The sequence below is a fragment of the Leptonychotes weddellii genome, chromosome 13, assembly GCF_054177405.1.
Source record: "Leptonychotes weddellii isolate Sample4059 chromosome 13, ASM5417740v2, whole genome shotgun sequence".
NCBI lineage: Eukaryota > Metazoa > Chordata > Mammalia > Carnivora > Phocidae > Leptonychotes > Leptonychotes weddellii.
Genome location: NC_138381.1, coordinates 56222290 through 56244985, shown reverse-complemented (window position 1 = coordinate 56244985; position 22696 = coordinate 56222290). Strand labels below are relative to the sequence as shown.

Genomic DNA, 22696 nt, shown 5'->3' with positions numbered 1-22696 from the left:
AACAATGTTTATTCTTCCGATCCATGAGCATGGAATATTTTTCCATCTTTTTGTGTCTTCTTCAATTTCTTTCATGAGTGTTCTGTAGTTCCTAGAGTATAGATCCTTTACCTCTTTGGTTAGGTTTATTCTGAGGTATCTTATGGTTTTTGGTGCTATTGTAAATTGAATCATTTCTCTAATTTCTCTTTCTACAGTTGCGTTGTTAGTGTATAAGAGAGCAACTGATTTCTGTGCATTGATTTTGTATCCTGCCACATTACTGAATTGCTGGATGAGTTCTAGTAATTTGGGGGCAGAGTCTTTTGGGTTTTCCACATAAAGTATCATGTTGTCTGCGAAAAGAGAGAGTTTGACTTCTTCTTTGCCAATTTGAATACTTTTTATTTCTTTTTGTTGTCTGATTGCTGTTGCTAGGACTTCTAGTACTATGTTGAACAATAGTGGTGAAAGTGGGCATAGTTTCTTAATTTCTTACGGGTTCTACAAGCAAGCTCAGGCAACAGCACAGTGCAATATTACTTCCAGACAGTTTTTTTAAGAGAAACCACTTGATTCCATGACCCGACCTACCTCGAAGCCAGGATCTGTGAAGCTTTTATATCAGCCACAACATGTAGGAAATAGTAACTCATGAAAACTCTTCTTTGCAGCAGAAGGAAGGCAAAACATATGCTGTCCCAAATAATTCCTGCTTCACCACTGGGTAGTTTACACGAGGAATCATCATCAGCTGGGGTAAAAAAGTAGAAAAAAAAAACAAATTAAAATTAACATCCATTTTCATTGTCATTTTATAATATCTGTAGCACAATCAGGCTTGAGGAATCCCACAGGCATAAGAGCGACATTCTGATGCATGGACTCACTTATGGGTGCATTTATTTACAGGCAAAGATACATATTTCAAATCCAATATCAACGTTGATTCATAAGACTGACCACAAGTGACCTCTTGACAGTGTAAGGCACAGGAGGGTCTCTTTGTCAGGGATGGCTCTTGAGTGTTTCTCTCTCTTAGAGGGAGAGAGATCTCTTTCTCCCTGAACAAGGGCCATGGAGAAATAATGTCTCTATGTCCCAATGCCAGAGGCAATGCTCTGATACAAACAAATAAACAAAAACAAAAAACAAAACCACCTTTTCTGGCAACAGTGATCTGGGGTAACCAGAAGAGCAGTTAACACAGTATTGTCTATTAGAAGAAGAGGTATCCACAGACATCTTATCCTAAATTGGAACAAATTCCCAGTTACTCTTCATCCTGGGCAAAGCATAACCTGGGTTGGAAGCCACAGTGGGGAGAGTGTCATGTTCAAGTTTCCCCATCCTGGGTGCCAAGGAGGAGCATGGTGTTATCCTGGGTCATGGTTCAAGAGGCAGAGGGATGGAAATGGAAGCTTCTGGAACTGTAGAGACCCTGAAGTTCCTCCCAGTTGTTTTCCTGAGTCTGAAGCTCCCTGAGCTTCCTGAGGAGAGAAGGACCTGGAAGCCAGAGGAACTTTCTGACAACCCAAGATTCTAGCGGCAACCACCACAGGCCTGTGGCCTTCTGTAACCCTTCCTAATGTAACTCAAAGAAGTTTGGGGAGTATAATGGGCCACACCTAGTCCCCAGACCTGCCAGAGTCTGAGAAGTTTCCAGAGGATGATCAAAGATGCCTGGAGTAGGAGCACTTCATGTTATGGACAATAGATTCATAATGAACTACAGTCCTATTGCCTCCATCTAGAGGTCGAATTGACTGTCACTGTTTTCTCTTTTCTTTGTGTGCTTTGGCCCAATTTTAAAATTAGAACAATACAACCATCCTTCCTTCTCTGTCCTTACACTTCCAAATTTGCCTTGCATACTTACGCATTTTATAGCCTTTGACAGTGCAGGCCAGGCTGAAAGCTTGGATCAACCAGCAACTATTTTGAACCAATTTTTCAATGTATCCACATGCTCCTATCTGAAAAACAAATGGGAGTGGCAAATTGTGAAACTCTGTGCCCAGAAAAAGAGGTTGATGCTTTGTGATCCTACTCTGTGTAAGAATTCACAAAGTCTCTGTGCCAATGATTCCAGGAGGTACCTGTAGAACCTAAAATCTCAGTCACCATGGGGTAGTGCACTTGGTGCTTTAAAAGCACCATAATTTCCTTGGGGAAATAAACCCCATGAGTAAAGGAAAAGTCTTTAGTGTGATGATTTCAGCACTTAGAAGCACTTGTCTTTTCATAGAGAAAATCTTGGACTTCTGTAGGAACAAGCCAAACGCTGATATCAAACAGGTGAACAATGACCCCCAGGACTTTGATTTTGGTATAGTTATTATCTCACAAGATCGGACAAATTAAACCTATGCTGTTTGCCAGGAGATCATCACAAACATCAGCTGCATGGCATTCTTAAAATAGGAAAAGAACATGCATTTTGAGCCTTTTTTGGTTAATTCTCTGGGCAAAGGAATATTCTTTATTGATTGGCATGTCGTTGTCTCTCTCATAACAATGATTTACGTTAAGTTCACATGCTGAGGGGGAAGAAGTTTAAAAAGACAACCATTGCAAGCCAATACATAAAAGGGATGGCTGAACTGTGCGTATTTCCTGGGAACATGTGAGGTGGGAGTATATTTAGAATTTGTTCCCAAGTTGGCAGTTACTCAGCTTGAGTCCCTGCACCCACTGGAACATGCTCTTCACATGACTGTCTCTGTCCTACACGGCCATACTTGTGTTTGTGTTCTCTACTTTGGGAGTGTCCTCCTCCCTTTGTCTCTCTGGACACCCTTGAATCTAGTTTTCAAGTCTCTGATGGGTTCAAATGGCACCGCCTCCCAGAAGTCTGCTCCCAGTTAATTCAGGCAAGGTATGAGGCACTCCTTTTTTGTTTTGGTTTCCTAAAATGTTGTGATATTTAGCATTCACAGACCACATTATAATTATTAATAAGTAGGTTTGTCTTCCCTTTAAGAATGTGAGTTCCTTAGGGTAAAACCTGAAGGCAGTACTATATCTAGTTCTTCAAGACAAAAACAGTGCCTAGCAAGTCTGCAATATAGGTTTACAGGATGAATGAATGAATGAATGAATGAACTTTGTGGCCATACGTTTCCAGGACTGGTTGTAAGAATCAGCCTCTGGCAACAGATCCCTCACTTTCAGACTGGCTATCAAATGAATGGTGTTCTGTTGTTCTCTCTGTCCAAGAACTTTCAATACTACCCCAAATGTACATAAATATGGGTGGGGTAAAATTGCTGCATAGGAGTCACTTTTACTATCAACTGATCTTAGACAAAATTTCAATGGTCTTAGACAAAATAAATGACTCAAATACATATTCATGGTGACACAGACTTGGTTTTCCAAGACCTCTAAACACAGCAATACACGTGCCAAAAAAAAAAAAAAAATGAAATGCCCGCATAGTAGACTTGCCTGGTGAGCTCATCTTTCAGTAACCAGGAAGGTGAGAAGCAGGAAGCTATTACCGCACGGCCCCTCTAATGCACTATCAGTACTTGGCAGCAGCAGGTGCAAGGATTAACTCTGACTTAGGGCCAGTTAGAGATGTATTAACTCCTTCAGCTCATGAAAGGTTGTTGTTTAATTTCCTGAGACAGTAAATACCTTAGAAGGTGTCCCTGTGGTCCAAAAGATCCTGGGATGCCTAGTGGGCCGAGTGAGTTACCTACTTGGTCAGGGGGGAATGTGGTGCCCCGGGACGTGGACATTTAATAGCAGAGCAGCTAAACTTTGTAGAGGAAGGATGTGTTTTGCCCCCACCCACTACTGGCTTACACTTCCATAATTCTTTCTAGGTAAGCCAACACAATATCAGTTTTGAAGAGATTCAATGACTAATTCAGGTCATAAAAGGGCCATTTTGTAGCACAAAGTGTGAATGGTGACAAATGATCCCTCAGAAGAAACGAGATTTTAACTTAAAAATACATTTTAGAATGTATTCCTACAAATCCCTATCCTCCTGCCATGTGACCTTGAGACGGTGGACGTGAGCAAACAGGATTCTGCTTAATGTGGCAAAACAAGAGTAATAAATGGTTCTTTGAATTCTGACTTTGCATCATCTTATTTGGGGCTTTTAAGAGAGGAGTGTGACGGGCAATTGGGCTTTTAATAACCACTGAATGGACTGTTTACTCTTATGCTAAAACCACAAATGTTTTATACAGTGGGAGGCACTTACTGACAGTATGTTTTTCATCGTAATCACAAAAATGTTGTATGCAATCAGCCAGTCCCAGTAGCGCAGGATGCTCTTGATGGGTTTCAGCAGCAAATCACCCCCAAAGAGCAGGAAATAGAAGCAGGCTACCAAGTAACCCATGCAAAAGATGCTGATCCTGGTTGTCCCCGTGATGAAGATGATTGTGAGGACAAACCAGAAGAGGTAGCTGAAGATGATCACTTTGGACATGTCTAAGTACGATCTGGAAAACAAGACCGAACCATCAAAGGACGACAACACACATAAATAATTAAGGCAGGAGATTCTACTGTAATGAGGGACAGACTTCATACCATCCATTTGACAATATGGAAGCACTGTGCAAGTCATACTGTGAGCTCTGTATTCATCTTTCATTTAACACTGCCTCATCTGTAGGCAATCCTCACCCAGTTAGTAATAGACGAATAGGTACGTTGTGAAAACACTTAACAGTACCTTATTTGGGCCAAATTTCCCACACACAGCAGTATCTTCTGCCTATTACTAGAGTACTCAAAATTCCTCCCTGTCTTCCCATAGGAGGCATGAATAATTGTATGGCAAGGGTAAGTCTAAGATACAGAGTCCTCCCGAAGCAAGAGAACAGGTGAGACTGGATTCTCTTAAATGAACTAGAAATCGATAGATAAAACAAGTTGTGTTACATCGAAGGTCTTACTGGAGGTGGAAATCCCTCCTTGCAGGTTAGAAGGCGTTCTCACAAAGCACACACAGCCACACTGAGGCTGGAGGCTCTGTCCAACACTCAGCCTCATTAGAGAAAGCTGTTCCTAAAAGGTACATTGTCGGATAAGCAAACTTCATTGAACTTTACTCTTTTGGGAGTAAAATACTTAATCCTTTAAAATGCTTTCATGAAATTTCCCTCTCAAATATATTTCACCCTTCTTTGACGTTATAGCCAAAGGAGACTGTATAAAATGTTGGTATTTCTCAGCATCCCAGGAGCATTGCTGGTGAAATCAGTGATTCATTTGAGACGTAATACCGGAATCCCACAGGGTCTTCCCGTGTGTGTGCGCGTGCGCATGCGTGCGTGCACACTTGGAGTCAGCAGACTTGGCCTGCTGGCATTTTGAGTGAGTGTGTGTGCAGGTAGAAACGTGTGTGTTAGTGTAACATGTGCTTCCTGTGGATTTCCCTTCCTTGCCCACAGTTCATTCCTACTCCAGGTGCCCCAGCCTCCGCTCCTCAGCACTTAACCTGCTTCAGGCTCAGAAATCACAAGACCAAACTTGAAGGTCACATGGAAAACACCAGTCAAAGTGCCCCAAAGAGGAGGCTCAGGGACCCTGGAGCAGATGCATGAGCCCTGGGGACATGTAGTGAGGTGAAGAGGCTGCTTTCCGGAGCTGCAGAGAAACATATACCCACAGAGAGGGCTCGGGGGACGCCGCGCCTCCCACAGCAAAGCGGTCGCTAGCTTCCGGCTCACGGCTGTGGTGTGACAGGTTACCGCCTGAGATGCACTTTTCTGGCAGTCCTCACTGAGAAATGGAATTAAAAGCTTGAAATAATTCAGTTTTTCAAAGATACCACTCTAAAAATCAGTGGTGCACAAAATTTTCGAGTTGACGTTTTAGGTTTTTCAAGTACACTGTGGAGTTGAGTACTTATCTTTCTCCAACTTTTCAACCTGATGTGATAAGATATTTGATTTTGTTCTAGATTTCCTGTCACTGTGAATTGTTCAAGCATTGTCTGATTCATGATAAAACGTAAACACGTGCTGTTAACGATTTCTTGTGGATTTTACTGTTCTGCCTTCAGATAAAAACTTTTTTGCGAGCCTTGGTGGCTCAGTTGGCTAAGTGTCTGCCTTCCGCGCAGGTCGTGATCCCAGGGTCCTGGGATTGAACCCCACATTGGGTTCCCTGCTCAGCGGGGGGTCTGCTTCTCCATCTGCCCCTCCCCTTGCTTGTGCTCTCTCTCAAATAAATAAATAAAATCTTAAAGAAAAAAACTTATTTTTCTCTCTTTCGATAGGTAAAAAGATCAGCTGCACTGATATTTTCTCTTAGTATCACAGAGAAGAGGTAAAAAGTGGAATTCATACCTTATATTAGTGGTTAGTGTGGTACATTATTCCTAAAAGGAATCTTCAGGTTTACATAGGTTCTCATTTTACTTCATTGTTTTATTGTTAATTTTAATTTTTATTATGTTTTAAAGATTTTATTGATTTGAGAGAGAGTGAGAGCATGAGCAGGGGGGAGGACAGAGGCAGAGGGAGAGGAAGAAGCAGACTCCCCACTGAGCAGGGAGCCCGACACTGGGCTCCATCCCAGGACCCTGAGATCAGGGCCTGAGCTGAATGCAGATGCTTAACCGACTGAGTCATGCAGGCACCTCTAGCTTATCATTTTAAAGCAAATTCACTTACTGGTTTGTTCAGTACATGCTAAGCTCTTAGGCCACTGAGAGGAACAGACGGGCCTCAGCACCCAGGTTTTGGAGCTAAGTTGATTGGGTTCAAATCCTTGCTCAGGCTGGGGGTGGGATAGGGTCTTCAAATAACAGTCCCATGCAAACACGATTCTCTGGGACTCAGAAGGCAGGGAGCAAATCTCAGGTGAGGAGAGACACACCGGCTGGTCCAAGACTGATCTCCATGCTGCGCACTGCTGCACAGCCTCTCCCTGGGACAACAGCAGACCCAGAGGGTGGATGCTAACTAGTGAGGATCAGGGAGTCCAGAGGTGGAGGGCTGGTGAGGAGGCATAGAACCCCCCCCCCACCTTCTGGCCCTGACCACAGGGGGCAGAGCTGGACTGTGATTACTGACCATGGAGGCAGGGGCGCCCGCCATGATGGGGCAGCAGGTGAGAAAAAGCACGAAGACTTGGGAACCCAGAGAACACAGAAGGAACACATAGTGAGAAATTTAGTCAGGTTGAAATGCAAACTGTTGAGGGGACAATCACGCTGCCAAGATCAGCTGCCACCAGACTGTGGAGGATAGTGGAGGACAGAGAAGGTGCTACAGTCTACGCCATACCACCCTGAACACGCCCGATCTCATCTGATCTCGGAGGCTAAGCAGGGTCGGGCCTGGTTAGTACTTGGATGGGAGAAGGTGCTACAAGGGCAACCCACATACCAGAGAAGATAGCACACCAGGGGAGTGACAGCATGGGACAGGCTGTGGTTCCCAGCCTGCCACGGTGCCCACTGAATATGGAGGACCAGGAGGAGGACAGGGGAAGGGGGAGAGGGTGGGGAACGGGGATCAGGAGGGACAGGGGATGAGGAACGGGGATCAGGAGGGACAGGGATGAAGAGGAGAGACCGAGGAGGAGGGACAGGGATGAAGAGGAGGAGGAAGAGAAGACAAAGATGAGGGACAGTGAGTCAGAGGAAGGGTCTCTGCCGGAGCACCAGGAGGCAATATCATGGGCCCTGGTCAGTTTGTGTGGGGAGAAGTGGAGGGAAACTGAGGGGAAATGTGTGGTTCATGCTGAGAAAAGCAGAAGCAGAACTGTAATTCAGAGACTCAGCCTCTCGACCACCGAGCCCTCTGTCTGCATTTATGAGGCTGGTGTGTACCATTAGCCGCCCAGTCTCCCAAGAATGGCGGAGAGAGAGTTGGAAGTGGAGCTACGTCCTCCAAGTGACACGCACACGCGAAGTGGCTTTGGACTTGCGCAGCCACCCTCACCTGCAGTGGATGAAATCTGGCACGGGGTTATGCTGGCTGAAGGAGGCCGCGTCAAGGTTCATGCAGATCTCCACGTTGTCCCCTGCCATGATCCGCACTGCAGCCTTGTTTTCGTCCTCGAAGATCTGCCTTTGCAGGGAGGCACACAGGAGCAGCATGAAGTCATCTGCGGGACAGAGGGATCGCTGAGTCACTTCTCCTCATCCAGGTTTCCATGATGCAGCAGACAGTCCCCGCAAGGGATGAGTGAGTCGCATTCCCAAAGTTCCCAGTGTACAGTTCTCCCTGGATTCCAATCTAGGGGCCAAGTCCCACCTTGCCCACCATGGAAGATGCAAGGCGGTGGGGCACAGTCATGGAAGAGTGCAAGTATCAGTTGATAATCCCTAGTCTCCTGACTTTCTTAAGGGATAATGTTTATTTGCATTTATCTCCACCAAAATTTGGAGGAAGCCAGTTGAATATGCTTCCCCATCTTTATTTTTTACTTGGGGTAGAGGCAGGCACTTGTGGTTTTCTTCATGCTCTCCATCCCCCAGTGTGTTTGTAACTGGAAGCTTCCCAGAGTGGATGGACAGGGCAATGAAGGTGGGGAGCGCAGGTGAAGATCATGGCCAGTTATGGGCAGGCAGCCTCCCATACATTAAACCTGAATGTGTGGAGGCAGCATGGTCCCTCTGGAGGTGACCCTCTCGTCTTAGGTGGGGACGTTGGGATCATCAGCCCACCCTTGGAAGGGCCGGAGCTACAGTCTGGTGCTCGAGAGTCTGCAATTTGGGAGCATGTTCCTAGCTTCCACAGTCTTAGCATTAGCTTTGGTCTGTCCATGGTGGCAGCGTGAAAGAACCACTTTGCAAAAAACAAAGCCTCCCTCTGCAGTCTACCTTCTAGAAGGTGGATGAGTAGAGGGGTGTGTGTGTGTGTGGGGGGCAGCTGAAGAGTGGGTGTGTGCGTGTGTTGGGAGGTAAAATTACAGAAGTGGAGATGGTATTTCCAATGTTTATTTATTAATTTTGCAAATGGAGTGGGGGCCAGTAGAAGCCATTAAGGACTTGTGATATTAATGCATCAAGACAAGATTTTACATGATCACCAAGTGCATTGGAGGAAGCAGGGGCATTGATGCACAGCACACCAAGATCAGCAAAGAGAAAACCAAACCCCAGTGCTCTGCGGTCCCGTGGCTCCAACACTTACAGACAAGAAACACGGGGTTGGGCCGCACAATGAAGTCTGGGAAGTACAGCCACTTTATGATGTTGTCATTGAAGCTAGCACCCTTGAATCTCCATGGGTAATCTGCAGGGCGGAAATGGTAAAGAGCAAAATCAATACGCTTCTTCCCTGCCCTTGTCCCAGCCGTCCACGACAAAAGGGCTGATTGCAAGAGCAGCTGGCTTCCGGGGAAGGGCCCACGCACCTCTGCAAGGAGCTGCAGGGATGCCGATGCAGATGAAGTACTGGAAGGTGATGATGCATGCCAGGAAGCAGCAGTACTTGGGCCAGATCTCTGCAATGGCCTTTCTTCTACGCCGATATAAGACAGCGATCAGCCAGCAGGCGTGAATCATGGCATAGAAATCCATTCGCTGACCGATTACATTAACTGACATTAGGAAACAGGTCTGTGTAAAGATGAAAAGAGGCAAAAAAAAAAAAAATCAGGTTTACAGGGAAGGGGAGTGGTGTCACCTGTCAGCCCTGTGCAGGTGGCTCAGAGACCTGCATTCCCGAAGGGGTGTCTGTCTACACATGTTCACCAAGCCTTGCCTCTGTGGGGTGTCTTACAGCGTGAAGACTGAAATCTTGTATAAATTGCTTCCAAGGAAATGAATGACTACATCACTGTGAATAAGAACCACTTCAAACTGTGAAGAGAATACAGCTACGCTCTCTTTGTGAAGCACCACTGTTCCAAATCCTTTCTATTAAGAGGCAGGCACTACATCAACCATTTCAGGTCAAACCAGTTCATTTTGGCGAAAGTTAAACTCTCAGAATGCACAAAACACAAAGAAGATTTGTAATACATTAAAGAAGCCAGTGAAAATGCCAAAGTGATATCCGTGCATCTGCAAAGCTACAGAGATCCAGAGAGGCCAAGTTCGCTGCGGCAGAGTAGGGAGCACTGACCTTGGTCTTAGAAAACTTTCAACCAGGCCAGGTGAACCCTTCAGCAGAATGTCCTCATGCTGATCTTGAGGAGACAGTCATCAGAGCACAGAGATGGACAAGTAAGCTCTAGTGGCCAACTGGCCAAAAAAAGCAATTGGGATTTTCACAGAAAACAACAACAACAACAACAAAAAAAAACCAACCCACATCAGCAAGGAAACTCACCTCCAGACCAAACTTGTAGAAGAAGTAATTTATGAAATATTTGGCACAATTAATAAGTCCATCATCGAGATGGAGTCTTGTAATGTCATGAAAGATGGTTTTAGACACTGGGGCCGTGAGGTTGTTTCGACCTCGATAGTATTCCTGATGGCGGTAAATTGTAACCTCAAAGGCCAGAATGGCCAACATCAGGAGATTATTCTACAAAGCAAGAAAACACAGTTGTGTGAAGCCAAACGCTTTAGCTTGGTCACTTTAAGTAACCCCCATAATCAATCCTTTTTTTTCCACATTCTTGGTGTCTAAAAGAACAATGCTTTATAAAATCCCACCTCTATTGAAGTCCTGAATTCAATGTTCATTTTCCCTATGGTATAGTAACAAGGTGGAGCTAACTGCACTGTGCAATCAGGGTAATTTCCAGGATGCTAGGATCTAGAATCTCTAGACAGCAGGCCAGTGATGCTCATTCCTGTTTCTGGAAAAGAACACTAGCCATAGGAAGATGCAGTGACCAGTTGCCTTGGGAGGGCGGTCCAAACTTGATTGCAACTTGAAGTGCAAAATGATACAGGGCCATCTGGGAAACAGATGAAGCTGCAGGGGAAGTCTTTCAACACCTCGGAAATTTGGCTAGGGAGAGCCGCAGACTGACAAGCATGCTGCTGACCATAACATAATCATAGTAATGATGAAAATAGTTAATGTTGATGGTACCGCATGTGCTATTCTGATTGCTCTTTTCAAGTATCAGTTTATTTTAGCCTTATAACAGTTCTTGACGGTGGGTAGCATTTGTATTGCTGCAAATCATGTCTGTCCTATGAGAAAAAATGGGAAAGCTACCCACAAAAATGGGACCCTTAGTATTTTTAAAAATTCCAGGTGATGAGTATAAATGCTTTATTTCTAAGTGCTTCTATGTGGTATGAAGACCGCTCAGATTATCCATCAAAGTAAAACAGGAGTAGTCTGAAGCATATTGCTTTCATTAATGTTTGTTTTGACTATTTGCAAAGTTTCTTTTCAAAGATAGGTTGTTAAAAATTGTATTATCTCTAATGATAACTAGCTGGAATTTTAAATAAAAACTTGAAAAAAAATTATATTACCTTTCAGCATAATATAGGTCTTTTATTAAACATTGTAGAGAAACAATTAGACAGCAAACATTTCTCATAAATGCTCTACCTGCTTTTCAGGAATAATCGCTATACACAATTTGGTATATTTTACTTGGTATTTTTCCTTGTATCTAGAAGAGATCACACTATGCATGGTGTACTGAAATTTGCCCCTTTTTAAAAGCTAATATATTTTGGATGTCTTTCAACATCTCACATTATCAGTCTACCTCAATCTTTTGGTGGTTATATAGTCTATATATTCTAGTGAATATATTTGTCATACTTTATTCAATCAATCTCAAACTACTCGATCAATTTCTTTTCAGCACAATGCAACACTGATGGTAATGTTTAGTCATTTGTTTCAAAGGTGACTCCAAATGTCACGTAAAAAGGCAAGGTTACTATCAGATACGATATCAGAGGTCTCAAGGCAAAGGCTCTCAGGAGTTAACGGTGCAGAGGGGCAGGCGAAGTATGAGGGAGGACTTACCCTCAGGTAGACAAGCAGAGGGGAAGACTTCCTCAGGCCCACCCATTCTGTTGGATCAATAGGAGCGCTGTAGAGCTGAGACTTGTTCAACTGGTGGATGGGTATATTCGTTTGGTTTTCATTTGGCTGAAAAGAAGAGAACAAAGAGTTTTAAAAAATGGTTGCAGAGATTGGAGGAGTTCAGATTTTTCTCCTCAAGCTTTGTGCAAAGGGACACAGTGGGACCAGGAGGGAAAGATCCACTTCAGGGGGGGCGATCTCAGCAGGGGAAGAAGACTAGGGCCAGGATGTATCCAACATGGCTGAGGTGACTGAAAGGCCGGACAGAATGTGCTTGGGGGTGTGGGCTCCCCAATATCTGTGTCACTTCCCTAAAGACCAGGCAAGAGGAGTCCCCTGTCTTTGAGGCTCACCAAGGAACAATTAACAGAAAAGTTCTCAGGCTTAATGGTTTGCAGCTGGTACAACATTTTGCAGACGATGATCACACACGTCCAGACAGTGCAGACACTTGAAGCCAGACGGCGCAGCTTGGCGTATGGCAGAGCAAAAGCCCAAGAAATCAAAAAGACATAGTTGAACAGAGACACCTGAAAAGATAAAATCAGAAATGGGGACAAAAATACATAACATGGCACAAGAGCCACAAAATGTGGCAACTCGATTTATTCAGTTTGGCAAAGTCTGACTGAACTCCTGGCATGTTCGAGGCATTGCCCTAGTTGTGTGTGTGTGTTGGCGGGGAGGTCCTTGTATGACAGAAAGATACATAACCAGATGATGTCAATATAGCGTAGCAGTGTCTCAACTATAGATGGGAACAGGCTCCTGTGAGAAGACCCAGAAGGGGTCCTTGGCCCCATCTGGAGTGCCCAGAGCATTTTCTGGAAGGGATCCTGCCTGAGCTGGGCCTTGAAAGATGCATAAAGTTATCCAGGCCAAGAAAGGTGAGAGGTGCCTTCCAGATAAAGGATGTACAGGTACAGGCAGGAAAGCATGATGGAACATGGAAGGGACAGGTGACCACAGACAACTGGAAATTCTGGACTTGAACATGGTGAATGGCAGCAATAAATGAGGCTGGAGATGCAACTGAGAGTCACACTTTATGGACCCCTTTTAAACCATGCTATGGCCTGGGAACCCTCTGTGCGGGAAATAGAGGGTCAAGACTTACCAGCAAAAATCTTAAGGAAAGATTTTCATTTTGTTGAAATAAGTATAACTGAAGAATGAAGATGTACCCATGGGAGTTCAGTAAGAGGTGAGGAGACCCACTCATGGGTACTGCCAGGAGAACATGACCAGGGCCCAACTAGGGCTGTGGAGCAGGGATGGAGAGGAGTCACAGATTTGAGATGAGAAGTAAAACTACCTGGAGTTGTTGACTGGTTGGCTGGATGGTGGCAATGGCTGGGGTAAAGGAGGGGGTGTAAGGAACGCCTCCCAGGTTTCTGGCTTGGGAGCCAGAGCCCTGAGAGGATAATCGTGCCACTACTGAGACAGGATCTTGGTGGGGGTGGGGGGCAGGTGTGAAGAGGGAGGCAGTGACTTCAACTTGCTTTAGACTCTGTGTGTGTTGATCAATCTGGTAAGATGTCCAATCATTTCCAATGGTTCTCCATAGCCAACAGTTCATGGAACAATACAGAAGCACAGCCATTTCACTCATCCATGGAAAACACTCATGTGATTAAAATAAGATCAGGATATTGTTAAAATAATGTCATAAGAACACTTAATATAATCAGCATGAATTAATTAACATTAATAGCACATATTCAGTTGATAAAATTCAACATGTAGCCAGGGCTAAGTACTGTGGGCTATAAAACGTATGGTCACCTGATTGGCTGACAAAACTACACAACAAGAAATGAGGAGACTCTGGGACAGTATTTAATTCTGTAATTTAGTAGCCACTACTTTTCTACTTAACTACTTGTCACTGTCCAGGCAAGGAACCTCTCTGAGAATGAAGCGCTGAAGTATTAGGGTAGTAAGAACTGCCTTACAGAATTAATTGAGGAGGAAAGAAATACCGCCTTGTGAACTCTACAGCGCTCACAAACACAATAAATTTTACATTTTAACAAAATATTTTGATTGGCTAAATGACTCTTCCTTCGTCATCAGCCAGTGTCATATTAACTCGGATATTTAAAAACATTTCTTTTCTCCTCAATTAGTTCTGTAAGCCTATTAAGGCTACTATGAAATTAAGTCTCTTTGTTATTCTTTTTAGTACGCATTTAAGGCACTGAGCATAAAAACAGCACAATGAATTTACATAGAACTCTTAATATTTTGAGTGTTAGAGAAAGATACATTTTATGAAGTCTTAACATGCTCAAGGTAGCATATCCTGTGTGGATTCCTGGCCTCAAGAAACACATGAGGTAGTGCCAGTGAGAACCGTGTAGACAGTCATGACAATATGGTGGAGGGGGTGTCTGCCTGGGCTGAGGCTAGCTGTATGGGAGCACAGGGCTGATCAGCTAGTCCAGGGTTAGGGAAGACTGTCCATGAGTGTTCAATCCAAACTGAGGCCGGAGGTACAAATGGGAGTTTGCCAGGCAGGGGAACAGCATGTGTGAGACCTTCTGGCAAGGGAGAGCATGGGGTGGACATCCTTGGAGTAGCAAGTGGCTCACCATGAGAGCAGTGTGATCAGGGCTCCTTCAGAGGGCTTTGGAATCCACCTAGGCTACGGTGTCTAGGAAAGAAAGTGGTGAAGCGGTCCAGGCCGGATCATGAGGGTCCTGTAGCTAATGCTTGTAAGGACAGGAGAGCTGTTGAAAGTTTTTGAGTCGAGGATTAACATGAACATATTTAGGCACTGGAAAGACTGTTGTGGCTGCAAGATGGAATCCATACTGGCAGGAGGAGAGATTGGGGCATGGTTGGGCATCTGGTAGAGTAAACTAAAAGGGAAATGACGTGGGGATAGGGGGCTCAGTTTTAGAGATGTTGAAGGTGCTTTTGGGACACTCAAGGATGAGGTCATGTCCAGTTGTGACTTGGAGATACGGGCCTGGAGTTCAAAGACCGGATGGGATGAAAGCACAGATTTACAATTCTTGCATGTAGATGGTGAGTGAACCACAGGAGTTCATGAGACCACTCACAGAAGGTCTAGAATCAGAAAAAGGGGCTGCAGTTAGAACCTAGAGAAGAGAGGAGTTGGTAGGAAGAGAAACAGCCCATGAATGAGGCAGAAGGGAGGGGCCGGGGAAGTGTGCTGTTTTGGAAAACAACAGAAGCTCTTCAAGGACAAGGAAATGATTGTCAATAGCCAATGTCATAGAGAATCAAGTAAAATGAGGTCGGAACAGTGTCTGTGAGGTAGGAAAACGGACTCGGAGAAGCACCATACTTCGTCCAACATAAACATGGTTGATGATGGTCTTATCCTTTCCCTGATGGTGGGAATGTCGTGGAATGTACTAAAAAATTTTACAAAAGACAAATATCTGGGCCCCAACCAATATCTGATGAAGCAGAATTTCTAGGGAAATCACTGGTCATCCATGTATCTAACACGTGTCAACGTGATTTTTATTATCAAGAAATTTGGGGAGGTAATTTTATGCCATATGCCTTCCTCACAAAACACTTTTCCACGAATTGTCACTTTCTCTGAATATAAACTTCTAAGGCTTGAGGCCGCCACCTTGAGAGAGGAGCCCCTGAGAACTGTGGTCCCCGCTGTGCACTGGCCCAGCTGGCCTCCTCCCTCAGAGCACCTGCAGCCTCGGTGACCACCTCCACAGTACGACCCCTGCATGACACACCCCTCCCTTGCACCCACAGCCTCCTGGGATGCCTCTAATATGACTTTGGTTTCGTTTGCCAGCCATGACCATCCGACTGCGAGCCAAGGCAAGAAATGTGTCTTTCACGCCTTTGTGCCAACATCTAGTGGAGTATAAGCATTCAATTTATTGTAATTTAGTTTAAGTGCATAATAGAGGCTAAATGAATGGTTAGTGAGAGTGAAAATAATAATGAAACATCAATTGACATGTAGGGTAAATCTCAAGCTTGCAAAGATGTTTTATTTCCTTCAGCCAGTAAACTTTACTGAGCTGCCACAATTGTCCAGGCCCCATAGGAGCTGCTCAGGATGCTAAAATAAGGTGTGATCCCTTCCTCAAAGAATAACTTGATCTCTCAGAGCTTTCTAGGAAACTTTGAAATTAGAAACATAGCTGCATATAAAAAAAAGATGACAATGTTATATGTATATTTAAAATCTAGGTCCTTCCAAAGTGGTGTCCCTCTGGTAAGAGATAATGATGTAAAAGAACGGCCTCTATAATAAATTCTTTCTCATGGTCTCTTCTTCCTCTAATGCCCATGATGATAACCTTATAAAGGTTTAATGTTTGACCCCAAAATGACCTGAGAAATGACTCTGAAATTTTGTGAAAACAAGCAGCCTGCTGATGGCCTTGGATAAGGAAGAAGATTTCATTGGGGTCGTTGACTTTGTTCTCATTTTGCCATTTACTGATCAGCAATTTTTGAGAAGAGATATCTTTTGTACAAATCAAAATTAATAAGCTATGAATGGAAACTATATGTAGCAAAGGTCATCACTGACGGGCTTCTCTGGTTGAGGATGAGCCAAGCCTTCAAAGCAGAAGAAGCCCCTGAATGTATAAATCAGCAGCTCAGAGGTGCACAATGTCAGGGGCTGCTGGTCACAGGTGAACAATGCCCCTGGAATTGTGCGGCATAGCTTCCTTCCTGCCCCCGCCCTATGTGAACCCTAGACACTTGTCTTTGTTATAAGCAGATAAGATTCAGACATATCATAGCCTGGATTTGGCACATGGCTCCTTACAAGAATCAGTGTTTGTCTTTCTTCCCCAACTGTACTCATTAGCATAGAAAGAGTTCAGTTGAAACCTAGTGAGGCAGCAAATTAGAACCAATGGAGGCAAAACCTTCCAAAATGAGGTGCTAGCCAGCCATGTAGAAATTTCAAACCAAAACTGTTGAGGGGAAACCATTTAGAGGGCTTTTCAAGCTCTCTGGGAGGGTACAAATGGATCAAGATGGTGAAGCTGACAGGAGGGAGTGTGAAGAAATTTCTTCATAGGAGGTGCTCTGTCAGTGCCCACCCCCCACAAGATGATGGGGTAGGAAGGAAGGGATGCTACATTCTCTACCCAAACCCCAAGCAAGGAGCTTCAAGCAGTACCATGCAGAGACGCTAATTTGTGTATTCTGGAGTCTGGACACCGATGGCCAACTTCACCCAGAAAATCCAGCTGGTACGGATTTGGTGACTAGGACAGGAGTTGCCTCATTGCGAGACACATACACTAGCAGAGTACAGACTGCATGAGTGCAGCCCTTAGACCTGAAGGGGGAAGAGAGAGGGCCGGAGCCGTCCTACGTCCTGCTCAGGGGCACTGCCTGCACAGGGGACGAGACTCCAACAGAAAGGGTCAGGAGGAGCAGATGCTGGAAACCAGGCGCTAGAGGAGCCCCCTGAGAGAAAGGGGAGATTTAATCAGCCCCAGGCCACTGTGAGGCCATCCTAAGAAAGCACACCGCCATTCCCACCTGAGGCTGTGGTTCAGCGTGGGAGGCCTTATAACGCAAGTTAGTTCACCGGAAGGAAGGGCAGAGAGGGAGGCAGTGAAGGGGGTGTGTGTGAGAAAGAAAGAGGCTGCTAGAAGAGGAAACGCTTCTACCCGGTAAGAGATCAGAGTTTGGTGCTGGCGAGGATGCAGAGAAAGGGGAACCCTCGTGCACTGTTGGTGGGCAAACTGGTGCAGCCACTGTGGAAGACAGTATGGAGCTTCCTCAAAAAGTTAAAAACAGATCATCTACCCTATGATCCAGCAATCGCACTGCTAGGTATTTACCTGAAGAATACAAAAACACTGATTCAAAGGGATACGTGCACCCTGATGTTTATAGCAGCATTATTTACAATAGCCTAATTATAGAAACAGACCAACTATCCATCAACTAATGAATGGATAAAGAAGATGTGGTATTGGAGTATTACTTAGCCATAAAAAAGAATGAAATCTTGCCATTGGCAATGATGTGGATGGAGATAGAACATATTATGTTAAGCAAAATAAGTCAGTCAAAGAAAGACAAATACCATGTAATTTCATTCATCTGTGGAATTTAAGAAGCAAAACAAATGAGCAAAGGGTAAAAAGAGAGAGAGAGAGAGGCAAAGCAAGAAACAGACTTAACTGTAGAGAACACAATGATGGTCACCAGAGGGGAGGTGGGTGGGGGATGGGTGAAGTAGGTGACAGGGATTAAGGAGGGCACTTGTGATGAGCACCTGGTGTTATATGGAAGTGCTGAATCACTATAGTGTACATCTGAAACTAATATCACACTGTATGTTAGCTCACTAGAATTTAAATAAAAACTTAACAAAATAAAAAAGAGAAGAGTCTTCTATCTTCATGAGAAAAAAAAAGAGATCAGAGTGTGGTTCTTTTCTGTGACTGGACAAGTCTAAATAATGAAGAGATTCTGTTCACTCTCTGAGGTAACTATAGGACTTTCTATTACCTGGGAATGATCAGAAAGTTTTGCAGTCAGGGGCATGGAGAAAACTTTCCCTGTAGAATACATTTTAAAGGGACAGTAGAGGTCTGAAATGAAGTGATTTTTATGATTACAGCCCACGTGTTCTGATCGCTTGATACTGCAGTGACGTTAATGAGAATCAGTCATGAGGGGAAGCCCAGAGGCTAAAGTCTGTGCATAGAGGAGACACCTCATGATGTCCAAGGATCAGGCAGGAACTCACCCTTTGGGGCCGGAAACCCCTTATGCAGGTGGGATAACAGGATGTGAAACTAGGGTGACACACTTTGGGGTTAACCTTCTCACAAGGGGATTCTGGCAGATGTTAGCAGCAATGGGAGCAGTATTTCTCTGAGGCATGAGCATCTGATGTGCTTTAAAGTTATAAGTGAAAGAGATGGAATTAGGGAGGAAAGTTCTGGATGAATCCTAGAGAAGGAAATGGTCATATGCCACCAAAGGCCTTTTTCCTACTGGTGTAACAGGATGAACAGGTCATGATGCTTTATCAACTTGATAGTCTAGGAACAAGACATTCTCAGGACTCATTAGGATGATTTTAACAAATATATGCCTGCCTTTCATTTAAGATTTGTAAGAAGTGGTGTCATTGAACTCTTCCTTTCTCTTTCTGAACTCCATAGGATGGATTTCAGATAGTGGATTTTCTGTGCCCTACTCACACTAACTTCTTTCATTTAATGCCCACTGGCATCATAAAATGTCTTCTCTGCAACAACTTCTCATGCCGTCCGAAGACATCTGTACCTCGGATTTGGTTAATTCCAAAATGGACTTTGCTATTTGTAGCCAAATGCCTTCTCTTGCCCTTCTTCGTTGCTCTTTAATTCTCTACCCTCGAATTCTTTCTGAATTGGTCAATTTACGTCTACAGTTAAAATGCTTAAACATCTTTGTCTTCAATGAATACACATAGTAGGCTAGATTTTAGTTCTAATTAATGTATAGATTGTTAACAGTGGAGTGCATGTCCCTTTCCGCTATAAATCTCACAGGTAGAGTAGTTTCTGTTTTTATTCCCACCTGGCAGTGATAATGGATCCATTCCAGATGGTTTGTGTGAAGTAGAGAATGTTCTAGTTTAGACTGGGGAGCTCACATTAAGGTTCATCTCTTAGTTACCTACTTGTGAACCTTTTAGGTTTATGTTGTTGTAGTTGTAATATGATGTTATTATTTAACTTTTTAAAAATTAGAGGCAGGAGTTCCCTGACTGAATTTGTAGAGGGCAAAGACTCTTTGAATTGTCACTCAACACTAGTCCAGGGAAATGAGAAATATGTGTAAATTATCTGCTGAATAAATTGAAAGGAGCTAATCTTTTCATAGTCAGCATCAAATAATTGTTGGCTGAATGATGCCTCCCCTCCTTCTAGATGAGAAAACAGAACTGCAATACAATGTTGAAACATGGTGTCTTGTCTCAAAACAACCAATAATAAACAAGGTGAACTCTGGCACAGATTTTATTAAATTTGGGAAGCTGAGTTTACTCCTTGGTAACATAAACTGGCATATTATTGTTCTCCTCAAAGAGAGTTTATGCACAGGTAGTACAGAAGAGCAGCCTGCTCTCACACAATTCAACTAAAGACTCCATGGAAATAAGTAACCCTTCTGATATGACCAAGCCAATGAGGAAGTAAGCCAGGAGCTTCTTTCTGCTCTGCTATGTTTCCCACATCTCAGGACAACTGTCCTTTGGTTTTCTGCATGTCAAAGTGTATGTGCTGTCTTAGAGCCTTGGTGTTCTAATTTAATGGGGATTTCATTTAAAATAAAATCATGGACAGTTGGGAAAGGAAAATGATGACCCACTGTGGTTTTGTCTGGCCTGAAGATACAACAAATGTTCACTTGCCTCTTTCACAGAAACCCAGATAATGTACGATGAAACAATTTTGATGATATGTAACTCCAAAATCCACCACATGAACACCTGCAGCTTGTGGAAATACTCCAGGAATTTTAAGAAGAGCACAGTGAGGCGGTCAATCACCAGATGCCATTTGTTCCTTAAATCTGCAAAATAGGAAATTCATCCAAGGGCATAAAATGTTGTGGGTTTTTTTTTTTTTTTCATTATTATTTAAAGCAGATCTTGTAACATTCAGGTTAGAAGGAGAAGCTGCAAAATAATAGTAATGGATGAATTCTAAGAATATCAAAATCTGGAGGAATGGGGTCTAAAAAATCCCACATCATGATGATTTAGACGTCATGCACCAAGACTCTGAAGGACAAGGTTGCTCTCCTTAAACTCATTAAATCAGCATGAAGGAGTATTTCTTGACCTTATTTACTCTTATTTACTTTATTCCCTAATTTCTTGGGAATATTAGGTAACTGAGCTCCCTTGAAATGACATTTATCTTGCAACGACCACGCTTCCGTAAGTTCCGGGAGCTTAAAGAGGGAGTGGACAAAGCTCACTGGTCACCCCGTTGGAGTGAGCGGCAAGAGCCTGCTCCTCGTTGCAACTGAGAGTGAACACTGAGGGTCTGAATGACCCAGTCCCAGTTCACGAAATGGGGTCAGACTCACCCTAATCATAATTTTTAATCATATTAGTCATCTCCTTCTTTCCACCTTGTGCTAAGTAGTAATATTTTGCAGACTGGGGTCATGCTTCTGTTTAGAAGGGCTGTCCCGGTTCACGTGAATGGAAGTCACCACAGAACTATTTTGTGGCATCAGAATGTGGCCACATGTGTAGACAAAAGCTCATGAGCCCAGACAGATAAGACCTGAGCGTCTCTTTAAGTAGCTTCTTCTTCACATGGCTGGGGTGGTTGTAGTAATTATTGTCCTCGGTTTTAAAAGTTTCAGTAAGGTCTCAGTTATTGTGAAAAATGCTTATTTACAAAGTGACACATAATAGTTGATACAAAGATTTCAGTCATAACCGAGCATAATTTAGAGGTGTAGATGGCAGGTATATGAGGGAGTGCCAGAACAAAGTGCAATCCAATTTTTGGTGAGATCCTCTTAGTAAAGCTCAAAACCTTCATGCAGTAGTACAGCAAATCTTAGTCCTGGGTCCTTGGTCCCCCCGAGCTTTGTTCTCCTTCACCCTGAGGAACAGCCATTGCTTAGACATGGAAAGAGCCGTTCTGGGTCCCTCTCAGGGTCTTCTGAGATGAGGGGGTAAAAGGGACCAGGTCTGGGGGAATTTGCCTTTGGGAGGGATCTTCTGCCTGTGCTTTTTCATTTTCTAATCCTTTACAGCACAGAGCACCAGAACAGACTAAGTGCTCTGCCTTCTCTGTTCTCTGTCAGATAAGGCATCCTGATCACCATGGACGTCCAGTTCTCGTCATGCCCTATGAAACGTTACCTCAAGGCTATAAAGAAAGTCAGAAAAAAGAGCCTAAAGAATAAAGAGGGAAAACCTAAACTCATAATGACAACAAAAAGAACTCTAGGACTTGGCTTGACATGATAATTATCTCATCGCTCATTTGCCCCTCCAGTTCCCAGGTCCTGAAATATTAGGACTGAATTACAAGTATGCTCTTAATTACCAGTTCCCTGGAGAAGTCCCAGACTGGTTTCTTTGAGAATGCGTTTGAAAAAGCCCTGTCTAGAGCTTTCTGCAATTCTACATAGTTGCCTACATCTGCTGCTGATAGGAAACTTCCCTGACTCGGTTTCTGACTGAGCACAGGTAAGAACCACACACACACTGCCTGAGCCTGGCGGGGACCACCTCTGGTGGCTCAGGAGCTGACAATCTGCCATCTGCTCTCTTCTCCTACCTCAGAATCACAAGGAAATGATGGGAGCAATTGGAACCGCCACTGTTGTAACTATAGCAGCCCAAAGACCACACCCCAGCTTCTACTTCATGGACTGGATCAAATCTCTATCCACCGGGAACAAGTCTGTTTCATTCACTGAGTCTGTCAGCCAGGATTTTCTGAGCAGCTACTGGTCGTGGGCAGGTTACCTGACGTCTCTTCCTCCCCTTCTTCCTCCTCCTCCTCGTCTTCCTCTTCGTCCTCCTCTTCCTCCTCCTCCTCCTCGCTGTCTTTCCCAAGCTCAGCCTTCTCAGGGGACCCCTCTGGTTTATCATCCCCATGCTCAGCCAGCTTCCTGATGTCCGGCTTCTCCAGGCTGGTGGTCAGATTCATCATGGCAAGGTCCGGAAGGCTTCCTTCGGGGTGGGCCAGTCTGTTGGCAGAGAGTAGCCGAGTCAGGGGAGGAAAGAGCACTGGGCGAGATTTGAGTGAGGG

General features: G+C 44.2%; 1 protein-coding gene across 1 annotated transcript in view; it reads right to left on the bottom strand.

The window, feature by feature from the left end:
- PIEZO2 (piezo type mechanosensitive ion channel component 2) overlaps window positions 1-22696 on the bottom strand; it is a 330637-nt gene that overhangs the window by 46871 nt on the left and 261070 nt on the right. The window contains exons 13-23 of the mRNA XM_081802552.1: window positions 22411-22634; window positions 20323-20483; window positions 12278-12454; window positions 11865-11990; window positions 10245-10445; window positions 9325-9529; window positions 9102-9203; window positions 7905-8070; window positions 4202-4445; window positions 1859-1955; window positions 574-733 (exon numbers count right to left, since the gene is read on the bottom strand). Coding sequence (XP_081658678.1) covers window positions 574-733; window positions 1859-1955; window positions 4202-4445; window positions 7905-8070; window positions 9102-9203; window positions 9325-9529; window positions 10245-10445; window positions 11865-11990; window positions 12278-12454; window positions 20323-20483; window positions 22411-22634 — 1863 coding nt within the window. The remainder of the gene's footprint in view (window positions 1-573; window positions 734-1858; window positions 1956-4201; window positions 4446-7904; window positions 8071-9101; window positions 9204-9324; window positions 9530-10244; window positions 10446-11864; window positions 11991-12277; window positions 12455-20322; window positions 20484-22410; window positions 22635-22696) is intronic.